Genomic DNA, 26488 nt, shown 5'->3' with positions numbered 1-26488 from the left:
TGGTGGTCCAGGTGTGGTTCTAGGTGGTTCTGGGTGGTTCTAAGAGCTAAACCCCCTGGTGGGGCTTCAAAGACACTGACTTGGTTGCAACTCTGCTTTGCTTCATTTCCCATTGACATTCCAGCAACATGTTGCAACTGTTGTGTGTGATTTAGAATTTTGTATTTCTAAATCACAATTGTTGAATGATCTCGCTGTTTGTGTGTGCACAATATTCCTTCCACGTGTCAGTGCTCCAGCCTGGACTTTTCTCCTTGGACTCTGGTGTTTCCCAGGTTGGTGCACGTCAAGAACGCTGTCGGACATCGTTTAGCTAAAATCACAAGATGATTCGTGGACACATCAGGTGACATGAGTGGCAGTAAGTCATTCACATTCCGTGAAGCACTCCAAGTGAAACCAAGAGCAGAGGCTGTGACCGCTGTACAACCATTCCAAAACATCACATGTGCAGGAACCTTTTCGCAGACCTGTTTTCAAGCAGTCATTTTGTCAACAGACAGCTGTTTTTTGTTTTGTTTTTTGGGGGGGGTAGTTTTCCATGTGAAATTCTAAATTCCAGGTTTAATATCAGGTAATTGATTCTATTTATTGTACGATAAACGAGTTCGCTGAAGCCGGCTGCCTTTGGGTAAAAGGCGGAGCTACGCACGGCACAGATTGCCAGTTTTGGCAGACGCGGGAGGAACCCGGCATCACGAGACCCACGGGCCTGAACGAGATGACTTTCGGCTGCCACAGTTTGTCACTCTCAGATTCGCTTCCTGTTATCTTCCAAGCTGTATGCGGAACCCCTGCTTACTGTGCACAAAATGTTTACCATGTCTTTATTTTTAGATAAAATAATAATGAAAAAAAATAACAGAATTTAAATGCAGGGATTTTTCTTTTTTTTTTTTTCTTTTTTTTTTGAAGTCTCTCTCACACTGAAGGACGTGCACAGGGTGGCTTCCTCTTCCCAGAACTGCACTGGAATTGTCCGAAACCAAAATCCAGAATGGGCCTGTGATGTAGAGAAAAGAGCTTACGCAAAAATTTACAACACATCTGGCGGGCAACAGGATGTCCGTGATGTCACATAAACAAGCTTCACACACTCACACACACATGGACAAGGTTTAAACATCTGCTAGCAGCTGTGATCATGCTATGTGACACTGAGGTGAACGTCACAGAAAAGGAAAGCAGCCAATGAAAGGCGAGCGGAGTGAACAGAAGGAAGCTGGCCTGGCTTTTCACTGCCTGGGCTTCCTTCTAAGCACGGCCTGCTCGTGGCAGCCTCAGGTTAGTGAGGCGGGATGCTTTATTCCAAGCATCCCGGCACAGTGTGGATATTTTCAACAAACGCTGGCTTGCTGGAGCTCCGCTGCGATGCGTGCCACCCTTCAAGTTCTCAACCGTGTGAGCGGCTTGGCTGCTTTTACTTCCTGCCGCCGCATTTGAGTTTGCCATAAAACTTTTACTCTGTCATTATTTTTAGCCACTGCATTTTTAGGTTGATGGAGGGATGTGACTTTGCCTGAAGTCTGGAACACGGTCAAACAACTTGAATACATGGATAAATGATTTCATTTTGGGGAAAAAAAGACATTTTAATTTGCTTCGAGAGACCCCATCAAGCCACCGTGTTGGTGTCACTGGGTGGGCGTGAGCGATGAGGAGGCCGGACCCCAAAACTACCAAACACAAACTCCTGCTTGCGGGACAGAAAAGGATTTATTTTGAATAATAAACAAAAAAACCAAACCAAGGGGAAAAAAAACAACAAAAACCAAAAACAGGAGGCAGCGAAGATACAGCCAGCCAACACGCACAGACACAGGGAGACTGACGAGGACTGACGAGAACACAGGTGCAGCACTGACAACGAGACGCAGGACAAGAAAAAGCCTCCAGCCGCCGGGTTGCACCAGAATCACCTCGGCTTTTGTTTGTTTGCTGTCCAGGATGGTTGTGTTCTTCTCTCTGATGACTTGTTAGGAATATTCCATCGCCTCCTCCGGCCAATCGGAATGCGCCATGTTCACTGGTCGGTAAACTGCTCACGTGACTCCGGTGGTGTTGCGATGTTCCTCTGTATGGATGCGTATGGAAAACCCCACCTCACGAGAGTCAAAACCTTTGAGTCATGGTTTGACTCAAAGGTTTTTTCCCAGTTGAGCTGTTTGCATCAGCAGTATTGAGGTTCAGCGTAGTTGCAGGGGTGATGGAAACACACAGTAGCCAGCGATGCAGTGCCGAAGCCACTGTGGCCCCAGCAGTCAACCCTCACCCAGCTCACATAGCTTCACGCCACTCTTCATCACCGTGGTGTTTGGACAAGTTGGCCCACCGTCATGCAGCCGTCCTGTGAGGAGCAAGTCCAGGCAGTTTACAAGAGGCTTCGAGGGGGAGCCGTTTCCAAAAAAAAAACGTGGAAACCGTTCCATTTCCAGCCCTGTGGCACGCCCACGAACCAGCACGGCACCAGCAAACTGGTTTCACACGGGCCGAGACCGAGGCTGGGAATTTCCTCCATCCAGGTAGAGACAGGGAAGCAGCCGGCTCGGATTTTTTCTGAAACTTCCTAAACCGAAACATCACTGTGGCGTTCCTGCACGTCTGCTGCTTTCAGAGTGCAGCTTGATGTGGGATGAAGTCCTTTGTCAGTAAATTGCTGAAGACATCCGCTGCCTGGTTGCAATATTACAATAGCAGCGGTCTCCTGTTGATAGTAGAGTTGCCGAACGATTCCTCGCGCATTCAATATTTGACGCAGCCAGTGAACGGGAAGGTGTACGGCTCAGTTAGTCATCTTGTGACGAGTCAGTAGGTCACGCAGACGACCACTCGTGCAGCAGTTGGGGCGACTCGGCTCGACTTGACTCATCAGTGCGTCAACACTCCGAAACCAAACACCGAGAGAGCAAAGCCACTTGCAAAATGTCAACAGACCTTCTGACAGAGGGAAAACGGAGCAGCGACCAAAAAAAGGAAGTTGCTGGCCAGTGCGCGCGCACACACACACACACACACACACGCACACGTATGCACGCAGCCCGGAAACTTGACACAACACAAGGAAGTCCAGCACGCACGCTGCCTGGAAAAGCCCCTGGTTTGTGTCTGCAGATTTCTATCAGTGCAACAATGCTCTTCCTCCGCTCTCACAGCAGCGCCACCATTGTGCGCTGGGCTTTGATGGAGTGATCAGCGCTCGATGCATCTTGAGATGACTGAGAAAGGAAAACCAAGCGTTGTCACGGGGGCCCAGTCTCGGTGCATGATCGGTACAGTAAAATGAAAGAAAAAGAAAAAGAAAAGAGAGAACATAAAAAATAAAGAGCAATATTTGTATGTACGACTTGCGTGTCTGTTGTTTGTTTGTTTGTTTCTCAAATTTCTTTAATGATAGTCAAAGAATTTCTGCAGTTCTGTGAAAGTTGGGTACTTTTTGCTTTCTTACTGATTGTCAGCAACTTTTATCGCGTCACTCACTTTCAATTGAATAATCATGTATTCAATACATGCCTATAATATGTGTCGTCTTGCTGATGTGACGTTCAGTCAGTCGCTCAGTGCTTCACTGCCTCGGTGCAGAGGTCACTGCTGTCGTCCACCGAGACCTCTTCATGTTTTACAACGCTGGCAAAGTATGGTTACATTTTATATACAAGCTGAGAAGTTTTCCCCAAACTGCAAATTCATTTGTGAAGAGAGGAATGAAGTTATAAATAATTGAAGAACAACTCTGGAGATGAAACGTGAAGCCAAAAAAATAACAAGAGGCTGAGTGGCTGGTTTTAAACGGAGCACTTCCGTCTCGAAAAGAAAAGAAGACACACAAGTTCACACAATCACGCTGAGGTAACAATCAGGTGCCTCGTCAGGGACCTGGAAGTACCCGAAGCTCCAACATGAGAGCAAATAGCAACTGTGAAGTACGCTGTCTGCGATCGCATTTGTACTTTGTCGAAGTTTCACAATAATGGCTTTTATTTTGCCAACGACTGTCGTGGAAACGCAACAGGTGAAGTCCGACCCTCTGAATGGACTCTGTGCGTCGGTTTAAGCCGTTAGTTCGTCGATGATGTTAGCCTCCATTTCCCCGCATGTCTGATTACTGTAAGCGAACCACACTGTCTCATAAGGCCTGTTTGTCACGTGGCCCCAAAAAAAAAAAGCTGGTAATTCAATGACGTTTGAAATTTTGCCGTCACGTGAAGAAGGTCACATTTCTGAGGTGAGAAAAAAATACCTGGAAATTTTCTCTTTGCTGGGAAGCATTTTGAAACACCGAAGGGAAATTTGCCTGCTAGCGCAAAGAGCCGTGCACACAGCGCACGTTGTTCTGCATTCCGAGCACTGCAGACAAGCTGCAAAAATGACACACAATGTGCAGCGTGAACAGAAGGTCAAGGTCTGGCGGCGCTCAGTGGGCCGAGCGATGCAAACGCCGCCTCCAGTCACACTTTTGCGTCATTTTCGGTTTTGTCAAAGTATCGCGATTACACACCGTGGCTAACTGTTAGCGCTGAAACATGAAACTACGACACAACTGTTGTGTTTTCTGTGTAATCCAAACAGAACACTGGCTGGTTTTTATTACAGACAGTCGCTGATGTGATCAGGAGATCAAAAGATTTGTGCGATGAAAAATTGTCGAGATGAATGCTGCGGCAGTTGGTGGCGTAGCAACAAGCCCAGAGTGAGTGGATGAAAGAGTCAGGTGATCGTTGTGGGGACGGGACTGTTCGAGTCCAAAGGGCAGCTGCAGATCGGACGAGGTCACGTGATGGAGTCACGGTGGTTGCTTAACAACAGGGACACGATTCAGGAAACAAGCCTCTGCCACCATGTTAGCCCCCCTGTGTTTACTCACCCACCCACGCACACACACACCCACGCACGCACACATTGAACTCGGTGCTGTGGCATCCGGCAAAGTTCACGTCCGAGTGGAGAACAGCGGCGTTTTCTCTGAATTCACAAAGTGCACGCAGCGACTGCAGCAGGTTCTGAAGGACCGACACCAAGAGCGGAGATACACGAGGCAGCAGACACAAAGTAGGTGCCAAATCTGACCGACAACTTGTGTTCCATGTTGCATCGGTGAGCGGAACTCCAGGTAGCTGGGATAATAAAATCCTCGCGGTCGCCAGTGGCTGATATTGATAAGTGGCTGGCAAAAGTATCGACGCTTTATTTTCTATGATGGCACGCAAGGACATTTTAAACCGATCTGCTCTTGAAGATGTCGAACAGCAACAACAAAGTAAGAGAGAGAGGGAGAGAGAGAGAGAGGGAGGGAGAGGGAGAGAGAGGGGGAGAGATTTTTAATGGGTAAACAATTATTATTTAGATTGACCAGGTGAAAGCCGGTCCAGTGTGATAAGCAGGGAAAGTGCCGTATAAATAAAGTTTGATTTGATTTGATTTGATAAGAAACTGACCTCTGGTACGTTGGTGAATGGAAGGGATGCAGTAAAAGTTGAAGGCTATTGCAGTAAAAAAAAATAATTTGTTCATTCATTTTGTCATGTTCAGCATTTTTAAAATGTCATTGAATAATTTTTTTTTTATATTTTATTCTATTTGATGGAAGTTCAGAATTGACTTTGTGATTTGAAGTTCCCTGATGTGATTGAGGAGGATGGGCTTCCATGGAGGCACACGATTGGCTGTGTCTCGGTGCCTCTTGTCCTTACGGTGCGAGTCGTTATTTCCATGAAACTTTATGAAGGACAAACCATTTTTTTTTTAATCTAGATTAATCTCTGATTTTCCGTAGTTAACTGCGATTAATCACATTTTCATTTGCATTTCGTTTGAAATGATGTTATTTCTCATTTCCAGAGAGTTCTTAGGTGCTGCCGTCTCGGTTCCGTGCAACTCCGGGTACTCCTGTCAACAGTCGCTCCCTCCAAGGTGCACCGCGAGTCACCGCATGCAGTTGCCATCCGTTGAGTGGTCACTCTGTATGATATTCATACGCACAATATGACTTTAGTCCTAGCGCAGTGATCCTCGGGGTCAGCGCTTGATGCGCAGCAACAGTTACAACTTGGCCAATTTCACAGTAAGTCGCGAAGCCCTCTCTTCAATTCTTCTGCCTCCACTGCTTCCACTATTGCATTGTCCTGTGATGTCACCCAGCTCTGCGTCGCTTCATTCGTTTGTGTCAAAACTGTTAATGGAAACGCAGCGATAGCATTTTTTCATCATTACAGAACTTGGTGAAGCTGCACTGTGTCGGGTGCAGCGTTGAGGTGACTCAGCAACAACACACTCTAGGTCTGTTACTGAGTCTGTTTCATTGTTACTGGTAGAAGTACTGCTGCTACTACTGGTGGTACTGTACTACCGGTGGTGGTAGTACTGTACTGGTAGTACTGCTACTACTGGTGGTACTGGTAGTACTGGTGGTACTGTACTGGTAGTACTGGTAGTACTGTACTGGTAGTACTGTACTACTGGTGGTACTGTGGTACTGGTGGTACTGTACTGGTAATACTGGTAGTACTGTACTGGTAGTACTGTACTACTGGTGGTACTGTAGTACTGGTAGTACTGGTAGTACTGTACTGGTAGTACTGTACTACTGGTGGTAGTGCAGCAGCAGTGTGAGACCCTCTCTCTTTGACATTTCCAGCTCCCGCTGTCTGATCTTACTGTAAGAGGTTCCCTCTGGATTCCCTCAGGAACCTTTGCCATGGTTTGCAATTCATTGCTGGGAGCTGTCACAGTTTAGTGCCAATGTGGTGACGGTCAGTGCAGAGCAGGTGAGAGGTTATCAGTGCAGGGAGAAGGGACTTCCTGCGGCCTGCATTCTGCTGAACGCTACATTCCTGGAAGTTGTCTCCCAGGGTTGAAGATTGAAGGAGGGAGGGGAGGGGTGGGGGGGCGGGGGGGTCAATCACAGCATGGCCTCGTGAAATGACACAAGGCAGCTGAATCAAAGTGGTCATATAGCATGAAGTCAGCAGTGGCTGAGGCAGACAGACAGGCAGGCAGACAGGCAGGCAGGCAGGCAGACAGGCAGGCAGGCAGACAGACAGGCAGGCAGACAAACATGCAGGCAGACAGACAGGCAGGCAGGCAGACAGACAGACAGAGAGACAGGCAGGCAGGCAGACAGACAGGCAGGCAGGCAGGCAGGCAGGCAGCGTGGAGAACAGCTGGTTACTGCTGTGTTCCCACCGCATTCCTCAGCAGACAAGAAACAAACAAACACCAATAAATCAGAAGCTCACCTTGCAGCTGGGCCTCCTGGGCCGAGAAGATAGAGAGACCTCTGCTCGTCTTCCGACTCTTCCGCTGGGCTCTTCACAGTGTCGAACAGGTGAGGTCCTGACCACCCGAGTCCCATTGCTCATGTCGATCAGGTTTAGTGTTGCGCAGCGATCACCGGGCTAAACCGAGCTCAGGTGAGGAGGAGAACACGGCGGCCCTGAGCTTTGTTTCAACCTGGAGTCATTACATCACATTCATTGCATCAGCACCGAAGCCAGAGGGTCAGCAGGTTCTTCCAGTCCAGGATGAGATCTGAGCCAAACGCCCACTGGATGCCGACTGCAGTGCTCTCTGTAGCTAGTTAGTAGGTAGGCCAGCTGGAGGCATCTACACACTGCACAGCATTGGGATAACTTGGGTCATCCTGCAATGGTGGTGGACTTTTGCATTCACAATGAAGTAGGGACAGTTTTTGCAGTGTACCTGGAAAATGTACTGAAGCAGGGAAAGAAAGAAGTTTGTCTTCATTCGTTTCCACCTCTGTTGTCAACTCAAATATTGACTTAGACTTAGACTTTTAGACTTAGACTTAGACTTAGACTTTGACTTTGACTTTGACTTGGACCAACTGTATTGATCCCCTCGGGTCGACTCCCTCAGGGAAACTAAAACCTCCAGCAGCAATGAAGTGAAGCAGCGCGCACATCAACAAAACACTGACTGTGGCTTTGTCTGATGCAATAAGTTACAATGTGCAATTAAAATATGATTGATGACAATCCATCAGTGCCAAAGGCCATGACCATCTTTTAATCCGGTCTATTTATGTGTGTGTGTGTGTGTGTGTGTGCATGCGTGTGTACACTCTGGTTTTGCTCACTGTGGCCAGTGCAGTGCTGCTGATGCACAGCGCTGTGAGTCAAAGCTTTAGCTCGGACGGACTGATTGCAATACTTTGCTCCCTAGGAAAATAAGCGATGTGATTCGTCAAAGTCCGAGTTCAAAGACGGAGGCCCGACTATCGACATGTGCGGCCGGTTCTGTCTGCAACCTGAACAGAGGCGGGTGGGGGGGGGGCGACCGAGGCGTCATTCATTTTTCACCACTGTTTCAATACACATTTAAATCATTGCTATGAAAGCTGAAAAAAAACTCCAAGATACTGTGAAGTTGCATCATACAGGGGACCTGCGACACTGCTGCACTGCTGCAGTTTAATGCTAACGTCTGCAGCAGTGGTGACGACAGAAGCACAGCAAAGCCGAAAACTCAGAGTTGTGCAGAATATTTCTCCTCTTGTTTACAGCGACGCTCCAGAAAAACAGCAGACAGACTTTGAAGTGGTGGCGATTTTTTTATTTTCTCCGACGGAAACGGGATCAGAACATCGTGAATCTTTTTTTTTTTTTTTTTTTTTTTTTCCCTCCGCTCGGGTTTGACTTTTTTTTTTCATTTCTTTGTGCAGACGGGAAGTTAGATAAGGAGTTTGAGAAATGTGTGACACACGCACAAACACGTCTGTCAAAACAAAGACAAAAATATAAAAGATTTAATCGCTTGAACCGAAAAAAAACTGCTGCGACGTTCGTTTGCCCTGATTAATGACGCCGAGGTCCTTTTGTCGTTCACATGGCCTTCGTTCTTTCGCTGCATTTGTTTTGTTTTTGTTGTGGTTGTTTTTTGTTTTTTGTTTTCGTTTTTTTCCCAATAATTCATACTTCTGCTGCGTGGATGAGCTTCCCAAGAAATGGAAACGTCCAACATTTATCATCCTCATTCCTTTACCTCCGAAACTTTCACACTGTCATTATTATTATCATTATTATTATCATTAGTAGTAGTAGTAGTATCTGTTGTTGTTGCATTATTATTATTTTTAGTCATTTATTTCAATTGAACTTTTTCTCGGTTTTCAGCTCGCTGCTCCAATTTCCACAAATCTTACAGGAGACGCAGGAGCCCTTTGTGATGTCACAAACACCGAGGCCTCTCGCAAATCAAATCGCCTCCGTGTCGTTTTGACTTAAATGCAAACATGTGGAAGGGAAGCAGCAGAAAACAGCTGTTTTTTTGGTTTTGTTTTGCTGCTTTGTGGCCGGCTGTAAACAGAGGCTAACTGTGTGGTCGGCCAGTCAGTCAATCACAGGCAGGAGATAAAAAAGATCTGAAAACTGTGTTACATGGCCCTTTAAAGCCTGGCTGGTCGGGATGTGTGTGTGTGTGTGTGTGTGTGTGTGTGTGTGTGTGTGTGTGTGTGTTGGGATTGGGGAGCGGTGCACAGACAGGTGTTGGGCTTCTGCTAGACTCATCATGGCGCTGGAAATGTTCTCCGCGTCGTCACGCCAACTCTTCCTCCTTCAGGAGTTCCCACGATGGGAGGGGTCAGAGGTCACCCTCTAATGGATGAAGGGAAGAGGTGCAGGAGGTGCAGGAGGTGCAGGAGCAGGAGGAGGAGGAGGGAGGGTGGGAAGATTTTGTCTCTTCTGTCTTTGCTCCTCAGTATTTTATTGTGTCAGACCCACAATGGGCCAAACTGGCATAATTACAGCAACAGCACCGTGCAAACAGAAGGAAAGCCAAGAATAAATCAAAGCATTGATGGCAGAAGAGAGGAAAAGGAGAATATTTTTACACCTTGTGCACAGTTGGATGACTTGCAGTTATCTTACATCCAGCTTTTCCTCACATATCCATTCATTCTCGTCAGAGGTGGAGGACAAAATAGAAATGTGTGTATTTTGTGCAGTGGGAGGTTCTCCAGAACTCATTCAGACCAATCAAAGATTCAATCCAAGTGTGTAGGCGAGTGTTGAAGTGGTTGTGCGACCCGGCCGGGTCCACGTTGTCCAGTTTTGAAGTTGTGTTGTGACTTCTGCTCTGAAGCAGAGAGGAAATGAGCAGCCATCAAGTGTTTTCAGACTTCAGTGCAGGAATCAGTGGGAGACTCTGACTCTTTGCTCTTTCTTCAGACCAAAGTGGCAGCAAGGTCGAAATTCCTGCCTGCTGTTTTTCAGCAGCTCGTCTTCATCACAAACTTCCTGCTGCTCATCAGATGTGAAAAATAACAGAAGAGGAGAAGAAGAAGAAGAAGAAGAAGAAGAAGAAGAAGAAGAAGAAGAAGAAGAGTCTGCCGAGATAAACTGACTGACTGCTGCTGCTGCTGCTGCGGACCCTGTTTCCCATGTAGTGACCTGCAGTATGTGTGTGTGTGTGTGTGTGTGTGTGTGTGTGTGTGTGTGTGTGTGTGTGTGTGTGTGTGTGTGTGAGAAAGAGAGAGACACTGGGAGATTTACAGCTCTCAGAGCATCAAGGTCCCGCTGAGACAAACAAGGGTCATATGGGCAGGAGGTATGTGTGTGTGTGTGTGTGTGTGTGTGTGGATGGAGAGAAAGAGAGAGAGAGAGAGAGCACAGTTGCCCCCCCCCCACCTCAGCAGCTTCAGTTCCTTGACACGAAGCCCTGAAGAGCAGAATGACTTCTTTCTCTGGTGCGTCCAGTGAGGGAGCTGCAGGAGGTCCCATGGTGGTCCCACCATGTCTGCTGGCCTCCAGGAAACCTGACTGACTGACTGACTGGGACAGACAGGTGGAAGCCCCCCCCCCCAGGTCCTCTCAGTTCAGTTATTCAAGGAGAAGAATATTCACACTGCTCTGCTTTTGAAAGCTATTAAAATATGAAATACTGAACAAAAAGAATATTAAAATCCAAGCTAGAAAATGAAGCGGGGGGGTGGAATAGACACCAGTAGACACAAGACACAGAAAGACACAGACACTATGAGGTCACGTGGTGGTTTCTGATGTTTCTGATCGGACGACTTTCCCGTCATCTCCTTCTTCAACCCACCGGCCGGCCAATCGCTCGGCAGCAGAGCGTCGTGACGGACCTGCGGGAAAAAAACCCTTCGACACCCCCCGCCCCCCTTTACTCCCCCCCCAATCAACTTGTGTGACCCCACAAGGTCAAAGGTTTCCCAAGGAGGAAGTGACCAAGCGAAATAGAGCCAACAGGCGGCGGAGCAGAAGCTGTGTGTGCGTGTGTGTGTGTGTGTGTGTGTGTGTTGGGGGTGGGGGGGTGGGGGGGGGGGGGTCAGGGAGGTGAAGGAAGGGGGATGAGAGAAGAAAGAGTGTGAGAGGAATGTGAGGTTTCCAGAGGAGGAAGTCAGAGAAACACAAATAGCTGCAAACATGTTGGAATGCTTTCTGTCTTTAAAAAAAGGAGCAGCAGCAGCAGCAGCAGCAGCAGCAGCCGCAGCAGCAGCAACAGCGTTAGCGACACACTTCAGGCGAGGTGTCAGCTCATCCATGCATTAAAAACATCACTAGCGAGGGATGCAGTGATACCAATGAGAGTACAGGCGTTGGTGTAGGGTTGAGTACTCTACTGGTACTAGTGCACTATGCGCCAGTTGAATATGTGTGTGTATATGACAATTACGTTAAACATGTGTTTGTACTGCAGTGAAACTCCTTCTAGAAAAACCTGCGCAGGAATGTGGTTTAAATCAAAGTCCTTCTAGAACGTGTACTGGCTAGGTATGGGTACTTGGTATGGGTACTCGGTATGGGTATGAGTGTGTACCAAAATGCAAGTACTTGTACTCGTGCTCTTCAAAAAGTGCTATCAGTGCACTTGAACCCATCACTTCCTCAACGTCACATCCAGCCCCTGAATCCAGTTATTGCTGTCTGAGGAAGAGCAACTCTTCCTCCTCCTCCTCCTCCTCCTCCTCCTCCTCAACTCCTCCTCTTCAACTCTTCCTCCTCCTCCTCCTCCTCCTCAACTCCTCCTCCTCAACTTTTCCTCCTCCTCCTCCTCCTCCTCAACTCTTCCTTCCTGAACTAACTGCTGCCCCCCCCCCACACACACACACCCTCCTGTCACCACCTGCTTTGTCCCATCGCCCCTGAACTCACCGCTGCAGCAGCTGTAAATCACCTCTGCCGCCTGACTGCTGCCTTCACTGCCCCGTCTGAGCCCCACTCACTGCCCTGCCAGTGTGTGTGTGTGTGTGTGTGTGTGTGTGTGTAAATTCAAGCTATGCTTCTTCTCACTCCTTCTCCAACAGCTCACTTGTTTTCTATTTTGTGCTTTCTATTCATTTTTGCTTCCTTGAATTTTCCCTCTACATTATTTTATGCTGAGGAATTCTTTCACAGCAGTTAGGAAGCCTCTTCGATGTATATATATATATATATGTATATATGTATATATATTTTTTTGTTTGTTTGTTTGTTTGTTTTTTGTTATTGTTTCTTACAAGACACAGAGATAAAGGAAGTGAACAGACATAAAAAGAAAAGGGTTGATTCACATCTTCCTGATGCTTCCTTTTCCTGTTTCCTTATTGCACACACACACACACACACACACACACACACACACACACACACACACACACACATGCAGTGTCACGCTGGATTGGGGGCAGACAGAGTGTGTGTGTATCCAAAACAAGCTGGGAAGGAGCGAGGGAGGAGGAGGAGAGGTCAGAGGTCGGGGAGGGTGATGGAGTGATGACAGGTGTGTGTTTCTCTTCCTCCAAGCTCTCGTTCACCGTCCAAAATCACTCCGAGTACACTCTGATCTTCCTCGCGCCCCAGTGCAGGGAGATCATGATTGATGCTTTCACATTGGGAGCCTTTCTGAAGGCAGTGCTGAGTTAGTGGAAGCTGCAGCAGTGAACAGTGAGAGTCCTGCTGACGCTCCACACATCAGAGTTCACTTCAGTCGTTAGATTCTGATTACGCTGCTGAGAAAAAACAAATTTCCTCTGGGATAAATAAAGTACTTATCTATCTATCATCTATCATCTATCAATCATCTATCTATCTATCATCTATCTATCTATCATCTATCTATCTATCTATTTATCTATCATCTATCATCTATCATCTATCTATCATCTATATATCATCTATCTATCTATCATCTATATATCTATCTATCATCTATCTATCATCTATCTATCTATCTATCATCTATCTATCATCTATCTATCATCTATCTATCTATCATCTATCTATCTATCTATCTATCATCTATCTATCTATCATCTATCTATCTATCTATCATCTATCTATCATCTATCTATCATCTATCTATCTATCATCTATCTATCTATCTATCTATCATCTATCTATCTATCTATCATCTATCATCTATCTATCTATCATCTATCTATCATCTATCTATCTATCATCTATATATCTATCTATCATCTATCTATCATCTATCTATCTATCTATCATCTATCTATCATCTATCTATCTATCATCTATATATCTATCTATCATCTATCTATCATCTATCTATCTATTAATTTTTGCCATGAGGAACACATATTATTTTTCTTCATGTGCATTGTTAATTTCATACATGGAAACCTGGGTTGTCAGTCAGTCAGTCAGTCAGCCAGTGAGTCAGTCAGCCAGCCAGTCAGCCAGTCAGTCAGTCAGTCAGTCAGTCAGCCAGTGAGTCAGTCAGTCAGTCAGCCAGTCAGTCAGTCAGTCAGCCAGTGAGTCAGTCAGTCAGCCAGTCAGTGACTTATTGCAGCTCCTCAGTTTTGACTTTTATTCTGACAGTTACGGTACATCTGCACAACTGGCCAGGTTTGTTTCACCTCCTCGCTCAGGCGTGGGAAAGCTACGGCTCGGGGGCCATTTGGCGGCCCGCAGATTGTTTCCTCCACCAAAACACTCCATCCATCTGCTGCTGCTGCTGCTGCTCCGCCACCCCCCTGGCACAGTTTACAACCCATTCAAAAAGTTGGACCACCTCATTCTAGCTGAATGATGTCATCATGCAACGTGTTTAATGCTTTCATTTTTTTTTTTAGACAACCACTAATCACCTTGCTTTGATGGATCTTTTCTCATTGGTCTGCCGCGTACAATTAACAGCAAGACAGAAAACAAAGCAGCATAGGGCTCAGTCCTGAAGGTGTGTTTAGTGGGGGGGAAGTGTGCACTGATGGTTCCTACAGATCTAAAGTGCAAAGCAACAGAAGGACAGGACGAGGCGGCCAGTGTGGAGCAGTGGAAACTGGAGCAGAGCACAGCTGCTCTGCCAGGAACCACGAGGAGCCTTCAATCACACTGCTGTCTTAGAGGCTTACAACGCCCGTAGGAGTCTCTGGTATCAGTACCGATACCGCGGTCGAGCACCGATACCATTTGTGCATATATGTGCATATGACAAGAGTTAAATGTGCGGTGAAACTGCTGAGTCGTTGTTCAAATAACTCAACATTGGCGCTGAAATACAAAAATCAAAGTAAGTAATACTAGAACGTGCAATGACCCTTTCAAGTCATCAAGTCAACCCCCCCCCCCCCCCCCCAAAAAAAAGGGTGCTATCAGGAACTTCAATGAGACAGCTGTCTGTGGAGGGAGGAGAAATAAAACAGAAGAACGTAGAAGAAAATGTTTTGGATTTCTGATGCGCAAGAGTCCCTCGTGCAGGAGATGGAGGAGGTCCATGGATGGAAGGTCTGTAGTTTGACTGGTGGTTGGATAGCTGGATTCCCTCTGCTGGGGAAAGACTCCAGCCTGCTGCGGCCGTGAGAGACCTGCAGCACGTCTGGGTTGTCTGCTGAGGTGGAGGACGGAGGACGCAGTGGCTGAAGACCGAAAGCACGCGGCCGGGCCTCCATCGTGGATAAAGATCACAGCTGCTTGGAGGGGATTTTTTTTTTTTTTTTTTTTTTTTCAAACAATTCCAGAACTCTAAGTGATCGCAGCACTGGAGCCGCTTGCAGGTCAGAAAAAAGCCCCACTGCGCCGATGTACAGGAACACAGGAAATACATGTTTACGCTGAGCCGTGTGTCAGAGTCAAACACATTTGAGGTATTTCAACATCACAACTGAGTGTGTGTGTGTGCGTGTGTGTGTGGGTGTGTGTATGTATTTCCTGTTTATTAGGGGCATTTTCTGCTTTGTCCAACCCCTGCTGTGCCCTGAGATCACCATCGCGCCTGCCGATGAAAGGAAGCAGCTTCTGAGTTTTTCTCTCACTGGTGAACAGCATTTCTGACCAAGCCAGATAAAATGGGAAAGCATGAACAACAACAACAACAACAACAACAACAACGACAACGACAACGACAACGACAATCCTTCCTTCCAAAAAAAACAAAACCAAATACACAACCCAACAACTCCAAGACGATCTTGACAGCAAGTTGTGACCTGAACATTTACTGCGTTGAAATATTAATGTAACGTTACGTGACCGAGTTGTTCTCAAGGCAAATGCATTCCACAACATTATGGCCGTGTGAAGCAATTTGGAAATTCCGTGTTTAGTGCGACAACTCCCGTCATCAAAACAACATTTTGTCTGTTGAGTGGAAGCCAGCATGGGATCACGGAAAACACTTCTTTGTGGTGGACAGTGTGGCCACTGTCTGAAGTGGCACCATGTGACAGGAAGTAGCTCTAAGTGTTTGCTTCATGCGTGGTAATGTTGCATAGTTATACAATAATGTGGTGAACGTGCAGTTCAAAACTTGCATTTTGTGTTTTGCTGGATTGTGTGTTTGATTGCTTTGCATTGGGGGGGGGGGACCACGCCTCGTACTCATTTGACTGGTCGCTGCAAAGTCTCTCGCTTCTACCTCGAGTGGCTGAAGGATCATCATGTTGATCATCTGCTCTATAGGCAACCGTTTCCTTGAAACAATACGTTTTTAAATCTCACTGCTGGTTTTTAAATCTCACTGCTGGTATCCACGTCTGCGCTGTCTTCACAGTGTGTCATTCTCACTGAGACGTTTTAAACTTTTTTATTGTTTGGTGGTTTACTTTTTCATTTCTTCTTTGTTAATCATTTGTTCTTTTTCCGGGCCGCCTGCAGTGTTGACAACTCGGCATGAAAGTTGGCAAAGCTCCCAAGTTGGCTGATTTCTGTGTCCGCGGGTGTTGATCATCATTCTCAGCGATACACTATAAATTACAGACTGATGGTGGTGCGTGCGACGCGCTCCATGGGAAATCAGCAAGATGAGCCAGGGGGTAACGGGAACGTTGCGGGGACCAATCAAAAGAGTTGGGGGCGTGGCTGTGGCGCAGCGCTCGGCCCCACTCGCTTGGCGAAGTCGCTGCCGTCTCTGCCAAAGGCCGACGGTGAACAAAGGTCGATGGCCAATCGCCAGCCACAATTAAAGGGAGCGAACCGAGACTCCCCCGGACTGCAAGGCTCACGACAACAGGCCCGTTTTTGCCAGAACCGTGGAGCCGTCCCTTTTAGTCTGAACCATCCTGCCTGTGTGACTGGAAGCGTGTTGACCCGCTGGTTTGACTCATGACCTGCATGCGTTGCCGATGTCCTCCGCTGCTTAATTCACAATAACACAAGCTGGCAGACTTTATCTTTAATCTTTACTGCTGCTTTTCCAATCGACCAGAACAAATAGGAGTCCACAGTTCAGTTGTGTGTGTGTGTGTGTGTGTGTGTGTGTGTGTACGCACTCTTGTCATTGTCATTGCCACTGTGTCACGCCAACGAGCTACCTGGCATGCGATCCAAAGTCTAAAGTTCTCTTCGACTTCTGAGAAGCGATGCTGCAGAACTTGTGGATCCGTGCTGAGCATGAAATCAATGTGACAGAACATCGAGGAAAGAAGAGGTGTGAAACCGTGCAAACATTTTTTTTTTTTTATCAATTTATTTATTAAAAATATAGTTCTTGATTGTGACTGAGACCTTCGGCACATTAACGTAGACATATATACAATTCTTTTTCCATAAATACAACATTTTTTAACAAAGACAAAACTTAAATAAGTCAAAAACTATGTCCTATAGTATTTATAAACATTTTTCTTACTTTCTTAAATTAACGAGGAGAGTACAAAGACAAACACACAGACAACACTTACTTTGGTATCAAATGGATGAAATGCATCTTTAAAAAAAAAAAAGATTCTTTGGAGTCCTTCACTGTAAGATCCAAACACCACAGCTGTTGCGCATGTGTTGAGAATGATGCAGAATAATGCAGCGTTTTTTTCTTTCTTGCTGTGGTAGCAAAATCAAGATACTGAGTTTTTTTTGTGTGTAATTTGAAGCTCTTAACATCGTGAAAGGGACAGGGATATTTAAAATATAATCAAACTTTTTTTAAGCTCATGAATGATTGAGTATGGATAAAGATTTCAGTGTTTGTTTTTCCATTAGAGGAGGCACTTTGTTTTCACGGCTGAAGGTGATTGTAAGGCCGCTGTCGCGTCAATAGGCCACGGTGAGTTGCTTTCGCATCCAAAGGAAACAAACTACAAGCCCACAGAACAGAGTGGAGTCAAGAGAACGAGCCACTGGCCCCACTGCGTGGCTCAGGGTTGAGGGATGAAACATGGCAGAACTTGCCAGGAGTTAAGCTGTGTGCTGCTACTGTAAGTCGGTCTTCCCATGATTTGATTGTTGAAGAAAAAGGCAACGGTGTCCGCGGGGGGGGGGGCATTACGAAGGTTCGCTAAGGCACCAGCATTTCTGATTGGTCAACTGCTCTTTCAAATTCTTGCATTCAAACAAAAACATAAAAAAAAAAAAATCAGATATGAAGACAGAAGTATTATATTATAATGGAAGTAAATAAAAAAAGATAAATAGTGCAAATTGTGCCAGACATTCAGCCTGTCCTCTCGTTCGTTCCACCGCTCTCTTCTCAGAGTCACTGGGATCCAAAAGATCATTTTCAAAAAAGGGTTTTTCAGAAATCCTTTTCCTCTCAGCTGAGCAGCGGTAATAAATAAAAAATTAAATTACATCAAAGGCATGGAGCATAGATCCTCTGGGGGAACGCCTGCCGGAAATTGGAAGTTATACCTGCAAAGAACACAAAGAGAAACGGTAGTTAGTCATCGGCGTAGGCTTTAACCTGCGGCATCGCTGAACAGAAGGTGAAGTCTTTTAAGCTGAGGTGTGCCAATGGTAAAGCAAAGACACACACACACACACACACACACACACACACACACACACACATAACTCTTAGCCATATTTATGAAAAATGATTTCCTCTCCATGTCCTGTTGGTGTTACTTCTTCTTCAGTCTAGACCAGGCATGGACAAACTACGGCCTGGGGGGCCAGATGCGGCCCGTTAAGATTCTTAATTCTTAATTCAATAAAGAGCTAAACCCCCTGGTGGTACTGGATGGTTCTGGATGGTTCTGGGTGGTTCTAAGAGCTAAACCCCCTGGTGGGGCTTCAAAGACACTGACTTGGTTGCAACTTTGCGTTGCTTCATTTTTCCATTGACATTACAGCAACATGTTTTCTCCATGATATCCCAGGATGCATTGTTTCCTGCTGTGAGGTGGCTCACTAGAGCACTCCATCCATCTGCTGCTGCTCCGCTACCCCCCCTTTGGCACACTGTACAACCCACTGTAGCCCCACCAGTCAAAACATTTGCCCACCCCTGGTCCAGACCATAATAACTTCAATGCCTGTTTGTGAGTGTTCTCAGTCATCCAGCTCATCGTAACGTAGAAGGCTTAACTTGAGACCACTGGACTTGTTCTTGTGATCTGGAGTCCAGCAGCCTCAACTACTAAACCTTCTGCAAACGTGTGTGTTTTTACAAGGTTGTGATGGGAGGCTTCCCCTCACCTCAGTAGCAAACACACACTGCTCCATCTGCTCAGGGATGATAAAGATGGGTTGATATAGACCATCCTTCCCAAAGTTGGAGGAGGGGATGATGATGGAAGCATCACACTTCTTCCTGTTGGAGAGAAAGGGGTTGAATGGAGACCAAAGTCTGAGATGCCGCGACGGCACCGGACCGTGACTGAAAATATCTTGTGACCCGAACTGTGACACAAACTCTCTTCAGCTTACTTGTCAACTTAATTTGAAGGAGTGCGAAAAGCAGGAAGAGTGTAGACACATGCAGACACACACACACACACACACACACACACACAGGTACTTACAGGTCAAACTTGCTCTTCTTGCTCAGGTTCTGCTCCTCCTTGGCCAGGTTGCAGTCAGCCATCTTGTTTTTGAACATGGACCCGGTGTCTCCGCTCAGTGCTGCGTCCTTATTGGACACCTTGACGTGTCCTCCAGAAATGAGAAAGGCCTCTTTTTCCTTGAAGCTGCCCAGAGGGGCTCCGGGTAGACCTCCGTTGTTGGGCAGCCCTCCACCCACCACCGCGTTGCGGTTGTTGACCGTCTCCAGGTCGTTTTTCACCGAGGCGGAGACGGTCCTCAGGGCCCGTCTGCGGCGGACCTGGTGCAGGACGTGGACGGCGGCGTACAGCAGGAGGCTCAGCGTGACCAGGCCGAGGGCCACGGCGGCAATGAGCGCCGGCGGGGCGTCGCCCTCGGGCGGCTTGGCGGTGGGCGTCTCCACCGAGTGCTCGCAGCGGGCGCCCATGAAGCCCTGCGCACACTTGCACACGGGCCCGGAGAAGTGCGTGAAGCAGGTCCCGCCGTTGGCGCAGCGGAACAGGTCGCAGGGGCTCTTGCGCACCGAGCAGTCCTTCCCGGCGAAGCCCAGCGTGCACGCGCACTTGAAGTCGTTGACCAGGTCGAAGCAGGTGCCGGCGTTGCTGCAGGGGCCGCTGGCGCAGTCGTCCACGTTGTTCTCGCAGTGAGGGCCGGTGAAGCCCGGCTGGCAGCGGCAGATGACGCGCTTGCCGAGGTCCAAGCACTTGGCGCCTGCCGAAACAAGGACACACAGGAGTCATATCCACGAGTCATCAGTACAATCTTTGACATGGAAAAATCACCAGAAACCACGTTCTGTTATGTTGCACTTCAAGACAGTGCTTGCGTCCGTCGTTAGAAGCAATCCTGACCAAAGTGTCTGAATTGGGGACCGAGTGAACGAAGGGAAGAGAAGGGTTTTCACTCTTTTGTTTGTTTGCATTATTATTTCTTTCATTTCTTTTTTTCTTTTTCTCTTTATTCTTGTGCATGGTGGCAGTGGCTCCACATGACAGCCTGACACACCTGTACATACTCATACATGACGTCTCCCACGCTAAAACTAACCCTAACCCATATTAAACCATGGCTGAAGAGTCAAGTTGTGATCTGCAAAAGAAAAGAAAAAAATAGTCCAGCCTTTGATAAAATAAAAATATCAACTGTCCCCAGATCTGGGAGGACAGACGGATTGAAAGGCGACTCCTTCTCTTGGTGTTTAGAAATCTAAACAACCCCCCCGCCCCCTCTGACTACTGATGATTGGGGCCTGTTGTGCGGACACATCGCAGGCTTAGGAAAACAGCCAACGCTTGGATGTGCAGCTACAGCGTTGCAACACCCCCGACCGGCACGACTGGCTGCAAAGCAGGAACGGCAGCAGATAAAAGATAAGCGGCCGGTGTCTCTGCTCGCTAACGAGGACCTGAGGGAGAACTCAGCTTCTTCACTGAAAGCCACTGCGATAAGTGGTTTATTCTGAGACGCCGCCGGAGGACCAGAGTGGTCTGTTCCCACAGAGCGGCTTGGAATGCTTCCCAGCGGCTGCCAGGTGAGTTTAGGAGTCTCCTCCCATTCATACATCCAAGATTTACAAAAGAGATCCGTGTGCAAAGTGGTTGGAAAATATTCTGAAATTCTTTAAAAAAAAAAACATAAACAGTGGTATGTTTTGGAAAAAAAAATCTGCAGCATATGAGTTAACCTCACACACACACACACACACACACACACACACGGGGGGGGGGGGGGGGGGCTTCAGGCCCCCATGTGCTTTGTAAAACATGATGCCGGAATTCTAATGACTCACAAACAGCGCAACAGAGACCTTTTGAGAGAGAAATGAGCCGTGCAACCGCCTGATCAGACCCTCAGGCTCCTGGCCGAGGCGGCCAGAACAAGCATTAGTTAAACCAGACGCGTGAACACGACTGAAATCACGCATTCTGATGTGCTGCCTGATTAGAGCTAAAGTGTGTATGAGACACAGAAACGTCTCAAATGCAGGTGGGATGGTGTGTGTCTTACACAATCGCCTCTTTTAAACTCCAACGCAGTTTCCCACGAATGCTGAAAGCAGCCGGAATTGCAAAATCACAGTCGGTGATTAGAAAAAAAACCCCAGAAAAAACAAGTATTTGCACGGGAGGGTAAAAATAACCTCCGTGTTGTGCATAGTAACCGTAATCAAGAGCTTCATGGGAAGTTGGCGAGTGTCAAACTTGGCCTGATAAGGTCCAAACCGCCTGATAAACCCTGCATGGCTCAATACGGGCCCCTAAAGTCATTTGAGATCTTGCCCCATAACATCTCGAGGTTCACAAACCCCGACACAAGCAGACCAGACAACACGGTGGAGATGAACCATCTGCCACTTGCAGAACACAACGCAGGAGCCAAAGGTTCACGATGGAACACAACTGAAAGGGCAAAGTTGAAGGTGTGAACTGACTTCTAATCACGCTAGCGCACTGTGAGGAGCGACTGTCTCCCTCCAGGACATTCCTGCCTCCCAACAAGAGACCCTAACGTCAATGTAGCCCTACTAACAAATCAATCAGGACAGAAATAAGAGTGAGATGAGAAGCGCAGTGATTTGGAGGCCCAAAAAAATCTTGACACGGTGTTCACAAAGGCGGCGTTAAAATGCCTCTACACAATTCCAAGTGCTGTGTACTTGGCGCGCTGGACCGAGCGGCGCGGTAAGTTGTCACATTTATGGAGTTCATCGTGCGAGCCGTGCAAAACATGGGGTGTGCACCGACATGCCCCCCGCACCAGGTCGCCGTGCACAGTGGTGGTCGCAACGGTAAATAAACAAGCTGGAGCTCGTCAGCGAGCCACTCAGTTTTCCCATGTTTTCCGAGGGCTTCGTCTGCGCTCTTATCAAGCAAACGTCCTGGCCGGGTATCTGGCTCCCATCTCCACAGTGCATACCGCGTTTTGAAAAGAGAGCGCAGAGCAAGTCTGTATTGTGGCCTGCCAAAGGAGCCGCACACTTCCTGTTTCTGAACTGCTGTGAGAGGAGCAGACACGTATCGTTTCAGAGTGTGGTGCATGAGAGGGGCAGATTGTCGGAGGAAAGGCGCTACAGGAGGCGGAGACCTCGCGTCTGGTTACACTCTGTGTGTGAAACTAAAGTCAGGGCACAAAGTGTGTGCAAAGATGTCCAGACGTGTTGGGTGATTTGCGAGGCAGAACAACTCGGGGCAGATCGTCTCCTGATCTCTGTTGTCTTTCTTCGACGATGATGTTGTAATATATGTCCGCGGTTGGCGGAGGAGCTCAGCATTCGAGCGTGAAGAGAAATTCAGACACTTTGTTAGCGCAACACGCTAAAAATGATCCTGTCGCCGGCTGCCACGCGACATCAGACACTCAGAGGGCCTTTGACGAACAAGAGCAACACCCAATCAAAGAGGAGTCCTGCCACAGATGTTGAAAAGTTGCCTGCCTCGCCACAAAGATAGGAAAGGCCTGTTTTAAACAACGTAAACTCTGAAACACCCCTGGCCCTGTGAAATGCAGTTAGACCAACATTCTCCCACAATGCATTACACTGACTTGACGACGACTGTGTTCACTGTGAAAGCTCCATAGCAGAATGAAGGCACAGCAACTTTCCTGGAATAACGTCTGTGGCTACTGGGTGACAGTTGTGATACTTCCTCATGATGCTTGCTGCCAAATACATCTAATTATATCTTTTGTGCATACTCGTCAATTTCAACACATCTTAAGTGATAAAAAAATAAACTGTAAACTATAAACGTGCAGTTTCTCCCAGTCCAAGAAGATTCGTAGTAGCTATATCATATGGACAGACTGCAGAGTTTCATCAATGCCAGACACAAACAGTTTGTTCATACCTTCCATGTTTTCGGGGCCAATACTTATCTGCCTTCATCAGCCGAGATGTCAAGTATGAACAAACTTGTTTGTGTCGGATACAGATGAAACTTGGCCATCTGTGCAGTTTCGTGTTTTTCATATTTGTTATTTGCCACCGCCGTCATCACCAAAGACATCAACATCTCTGCATTCTGCAGCATATATTTTTTTATTGGCTGCGTCAGGTAGGGGCACCGTTATTGAAGCGCGCATGTGTGATCCAAACCTTGACTAATACCCTGTGTGTGTGTGTGTGTGTGTGTGTGTGTGTGTGTGTGTGTGTGTGTGTGTGTGTGTGTGTGTGTGTGTGTGTGTGAACATACACATATGTATGTATGTAGGTAAATAGGCAGGTACGGACGTACAAACATACATAAATACATTCATGTATGTAGACACGTGTGTGTGTGTGTGTGTGTGTGTGTGTGTGTGTGTATTGGATTGGGTGGGGAAGCCAGACCCTCAAGTCATTCAACGCTCTGAGACTTGTGGACTCAGCAGTTGGCTGAGCTTCAGTGGATGGCCCGTGAAACTCGTGAGGCTCCCGCCTTCTTTCAGCTAAGGCTACGTTTTTAAGAAGCGAGCGTACGATCTTCAATGAAACAGGCTGTGGTGTTTCTTCATAGAGAGTTCACAGGTGGTTCATACCATTAGCGCAGGGACTGCTGTTACATTTGCCGAGCCTCTTCTCGCAGTTGGAGCCCGTGAAGCCGCCGGGGCAGTGGCAGGTGTAGCCGCCAGAGACCTTCTCCTCACAGGTGCCTCCGTTGAAGCACGGATCGTCCGCACAAGTCATCGCGCTGGTTTCGCAGTTCTGCCCGTAGAAGCCCTGAGGGCAGGCGCAGGAGTATCGGTTCACCAGGTCCTGGAAATGAGACACAGAGCGACGCAGGGTCAGGACTGCTTGGCGCAGGTCGGACGGATCCGTCCTTCCGATTCGCCGGGAACATAGAGAGAGTGGGAGGGGGCGGGGGGGGGGCCGGCCCAGCCACTCACTTTGCAGCTGCCGCCATTCTTGCAGGGGTTGCTGTCGCACTCGTTGGTCTCGATCTCACAGGTGACGCCGGTGAAGCCGGGCTGGCAGGTGCAGGTGTAGCTGCCCTGCCCGGTGTTGGTGCACGAGGCGTCGTTCTTGCACGGCTTGTGATTGGTGCAGTAGTTGAGGTCTGCCATTCAGTGCGAGGGGAAACAACAACAACAAGAGGAAGAGGATAAGCGACGTCCCTTGTGCGAGCCGGGTGAGCGGTGGAAACGGACGGAAGGAGAAAATCTACGTTCGGTTGACAGATTCAGATTTGCAGAACAAAACAGAGTAGAGAACTTTGTGCGGTGGGTTTGTTGATGACGTACAAAAAACACAACAGGGAAACAACTCTGCTTTACAATGAGGAAACAAATATTTGTTCCCTTATCCGTTTCCCCCGATGTGCACGTATGCAGATGATGAACTACTTTACATTTCATCCGAAATTCTGGACGTTCGATGGTCACAAATATTGACAGAGTGTGGACCGCTCTCATGGGTTCTTATGGTTATTGGCACAGTATAGTTGTCGTCTGTATATACATATATATATATACATATATATATATATATATATATGGGTAAGTATTGTGTAATTTGTGTTGGTTCGTTTGTTCATTTTGTTCCTACTGACTCGGGGACATGCACAAGAAATCCAGTGTCCCGGTTTTAACCTGTTTATACTGCAACTTGTGCAAATGCCAATAAACTATTCTATTCTGTTCTGTTCTGTTCTGTTCTGTCCCAGATTCTCTGCTGCATGAGGTTTGAGGTGATTAGTCTGCTACATGTTTTTCAAGATGCTGTCACATTGTCATGCAATGAAAAAACGACCCACTGAGAAGTACGAATAAATCACAAAGGACAGATCAGAGATCGGGGAAATAAAAAACTTGACATTGTGAAGAAAATACACATCATCAAGTTTGTTATGCAGTAAACTGAGCCCTCGTGCACACACAGATGTGCACTGCCAGTCAACAGTTTGGACGCGCGCCTGTTTCTTCTTTACCCTGACTGCTTCCTTACACTGCAGACACACACTGAAGACATCAAGTATATGAGCGAGAGATGTGGAGTAATGTGGCAAAAGAAAAAAAAAATACCTCAATATGTGATGTTGTATAGATTTGATATGAAGGGTGGCTGTTCTAGATCATCTAAAGTATAAAAGTGCTTTGAGTGATTTCACACTTTTGTTCTGTTTCATCCATTTTCCAGATGTGTTCATTCACAGTGTTGACGCCTTGAGTGACAATCTGCAGCGTCAGCGGTCACGGGGGAAAAAAAAAGGCATGGAACCGGAGTCCAAACTGTGGACAGGCAGAAGCGGGCGGCGCTCCAGCCTGAACAGAGCGGGGAGGTTGTGCTAGTGGTCATTGGGCTGGTGTACCTTGGTCGCAGTAGAGGCCCCCCCAGCCCTCCTGGCAGTTGCACTGCCACGGCAGCTGGCAGGTGCCGTGCAGGCAGCCGGGGTGGCGGTCGCACTGGTCGCAGCGCTCGCCCTGCCAGCCCTGGTGGCACAAGCACTGGCCCGGGGACTCGCAGAAGCCATGCTGCTCGCTGCACCCCGTCGCGCATATGGCTGATGGGTGGGAGAGGGAGGGGGGGTCGGGGGGAGGAAGAGAGGGAAAGGGAGGAGAAGAGAAAATTATTGTGGGTTCATGTAAGTGTGGATGTCTCAAACGACTGCCCTCCCCTTTTCTGAGGCCTCTAGCGCGCGCGCGCACGCACGCACAGACACACACACACACACACACACACACACACACACACACACACACACACGCTTCCAAGTGCCTATTAAGTACTAAACGAAGCAGCTGGCCCGGCACAACAAAAGCAACACATGCCGTCTCTTTTCACGCAAGGCAGCGCACATTAAGCCGCAGCGCGTGTCCCTGTTAAAGCTGGGGGGGGGGGGAGTGAGGGGGGTGACACCACCAGGGGGGGGGGGGGGGGGAGTTGGAGGAGATGGGGGGTGTGGGGGGGCTCTGACACCAGGGGCCGCCGAGCAGCCAGCCAGGCAGGCAGGCAGGCAGGCAAGGGGGCCCCATTGTTGGGCTCGAAACAAAGGGAGCCAGCAGACCTCCTCAGCCACACACACACACACACACACACACACACACACACACACACACACACACACACACAGTGCAAAACGACAGAAGCTCTCTAAGATCTTTTTTTTTGTCCAAACGATGGCGTTGACAACTGCTTGACTTCACAATTTCAAGGACAAAAAAAATGAAGCGCCAAGGGTCCCATTCTTCACTCCTCCTCCTCCTCCTCCTCTTCACTCCTCCGCCTCTTCCTCCTCCTCCTCCCCCTCTTCCTCCTCCCCCTCTTCCTCCTCCGCCCCCTTCTTCTCCTCCCTCTCTTCCTGCTGCTAATCTGATGATACATTGGGATCATAAAA

General features: G+C 47.8%; 2 protein-coding genes across 2 annotated transcripts in view; both read right to left on the bottom strand.

Moving 5' to 3' along the window:
* Window positions 1–26488, bottom strand: part of LOC142904183 (E3 ubiquitin-protein ligase TRIM39-like) — a 138898-nt gene that overhangs the window by 73925 nt on the left and 38485 nt on the right. The window lies entirely within an intron of this gene.
* dlc (deltaC) overlaps window positions 16864–26488 on the bottom strand; it is a 12469-nt gene continuing 2844 nt past the window's right edge. The window contains exons 5-10 of the mRNA XM_076050114.1: window positions 25463–25654; window positions 24042–24211; window positions 23694–23910; window positions 19157–19886; window positions 18831–18945; window positions 16864–18041 (exon numbers count right to left, since the gene is read on the bottom strand). Of these exons, the coding sequence (XP_075906229.1) occupies window positions 18036–18041; window positions 18831–18945; window positions 19157–19886; window positions 23694–23910; window positions 24042–24211; window positions 25463–25654 (1430 nt within the window). The 3' untranslated portion in view covers window positions 16864–18035. The remainder of the gene's footprint in view (window positions 18042–18830; window positions 18946–19156; window positions 19887–23693; window positions 23911–24041; window positions 24212–25462; window positions 25655–26488) is intronic.

Source organism: Nelusetta ayraudi, unplaced genomic scaffold, assembly GCF_046127955.1.
Source record: "Nelusetta ayraudi isolate G7.1 ecotype Tasmania unplaced genomic scaffold, CSIRO-AGI_Nayr_v1 ptg000123l, whole genome shotgun sequence".
NCBI classification, from domain to species: Eukaryota; Metazoa; Chordata; class Actinopteri; order Tetraodontiformes; family Monacanthidae; genus Nelusetta; species Nelusetta ayraudi.
The sequence above is the reverse complement of the archived record's forward strand: the minus strand, read 5'-3'. Positions and strand labels throughout refer to the sequence as shown.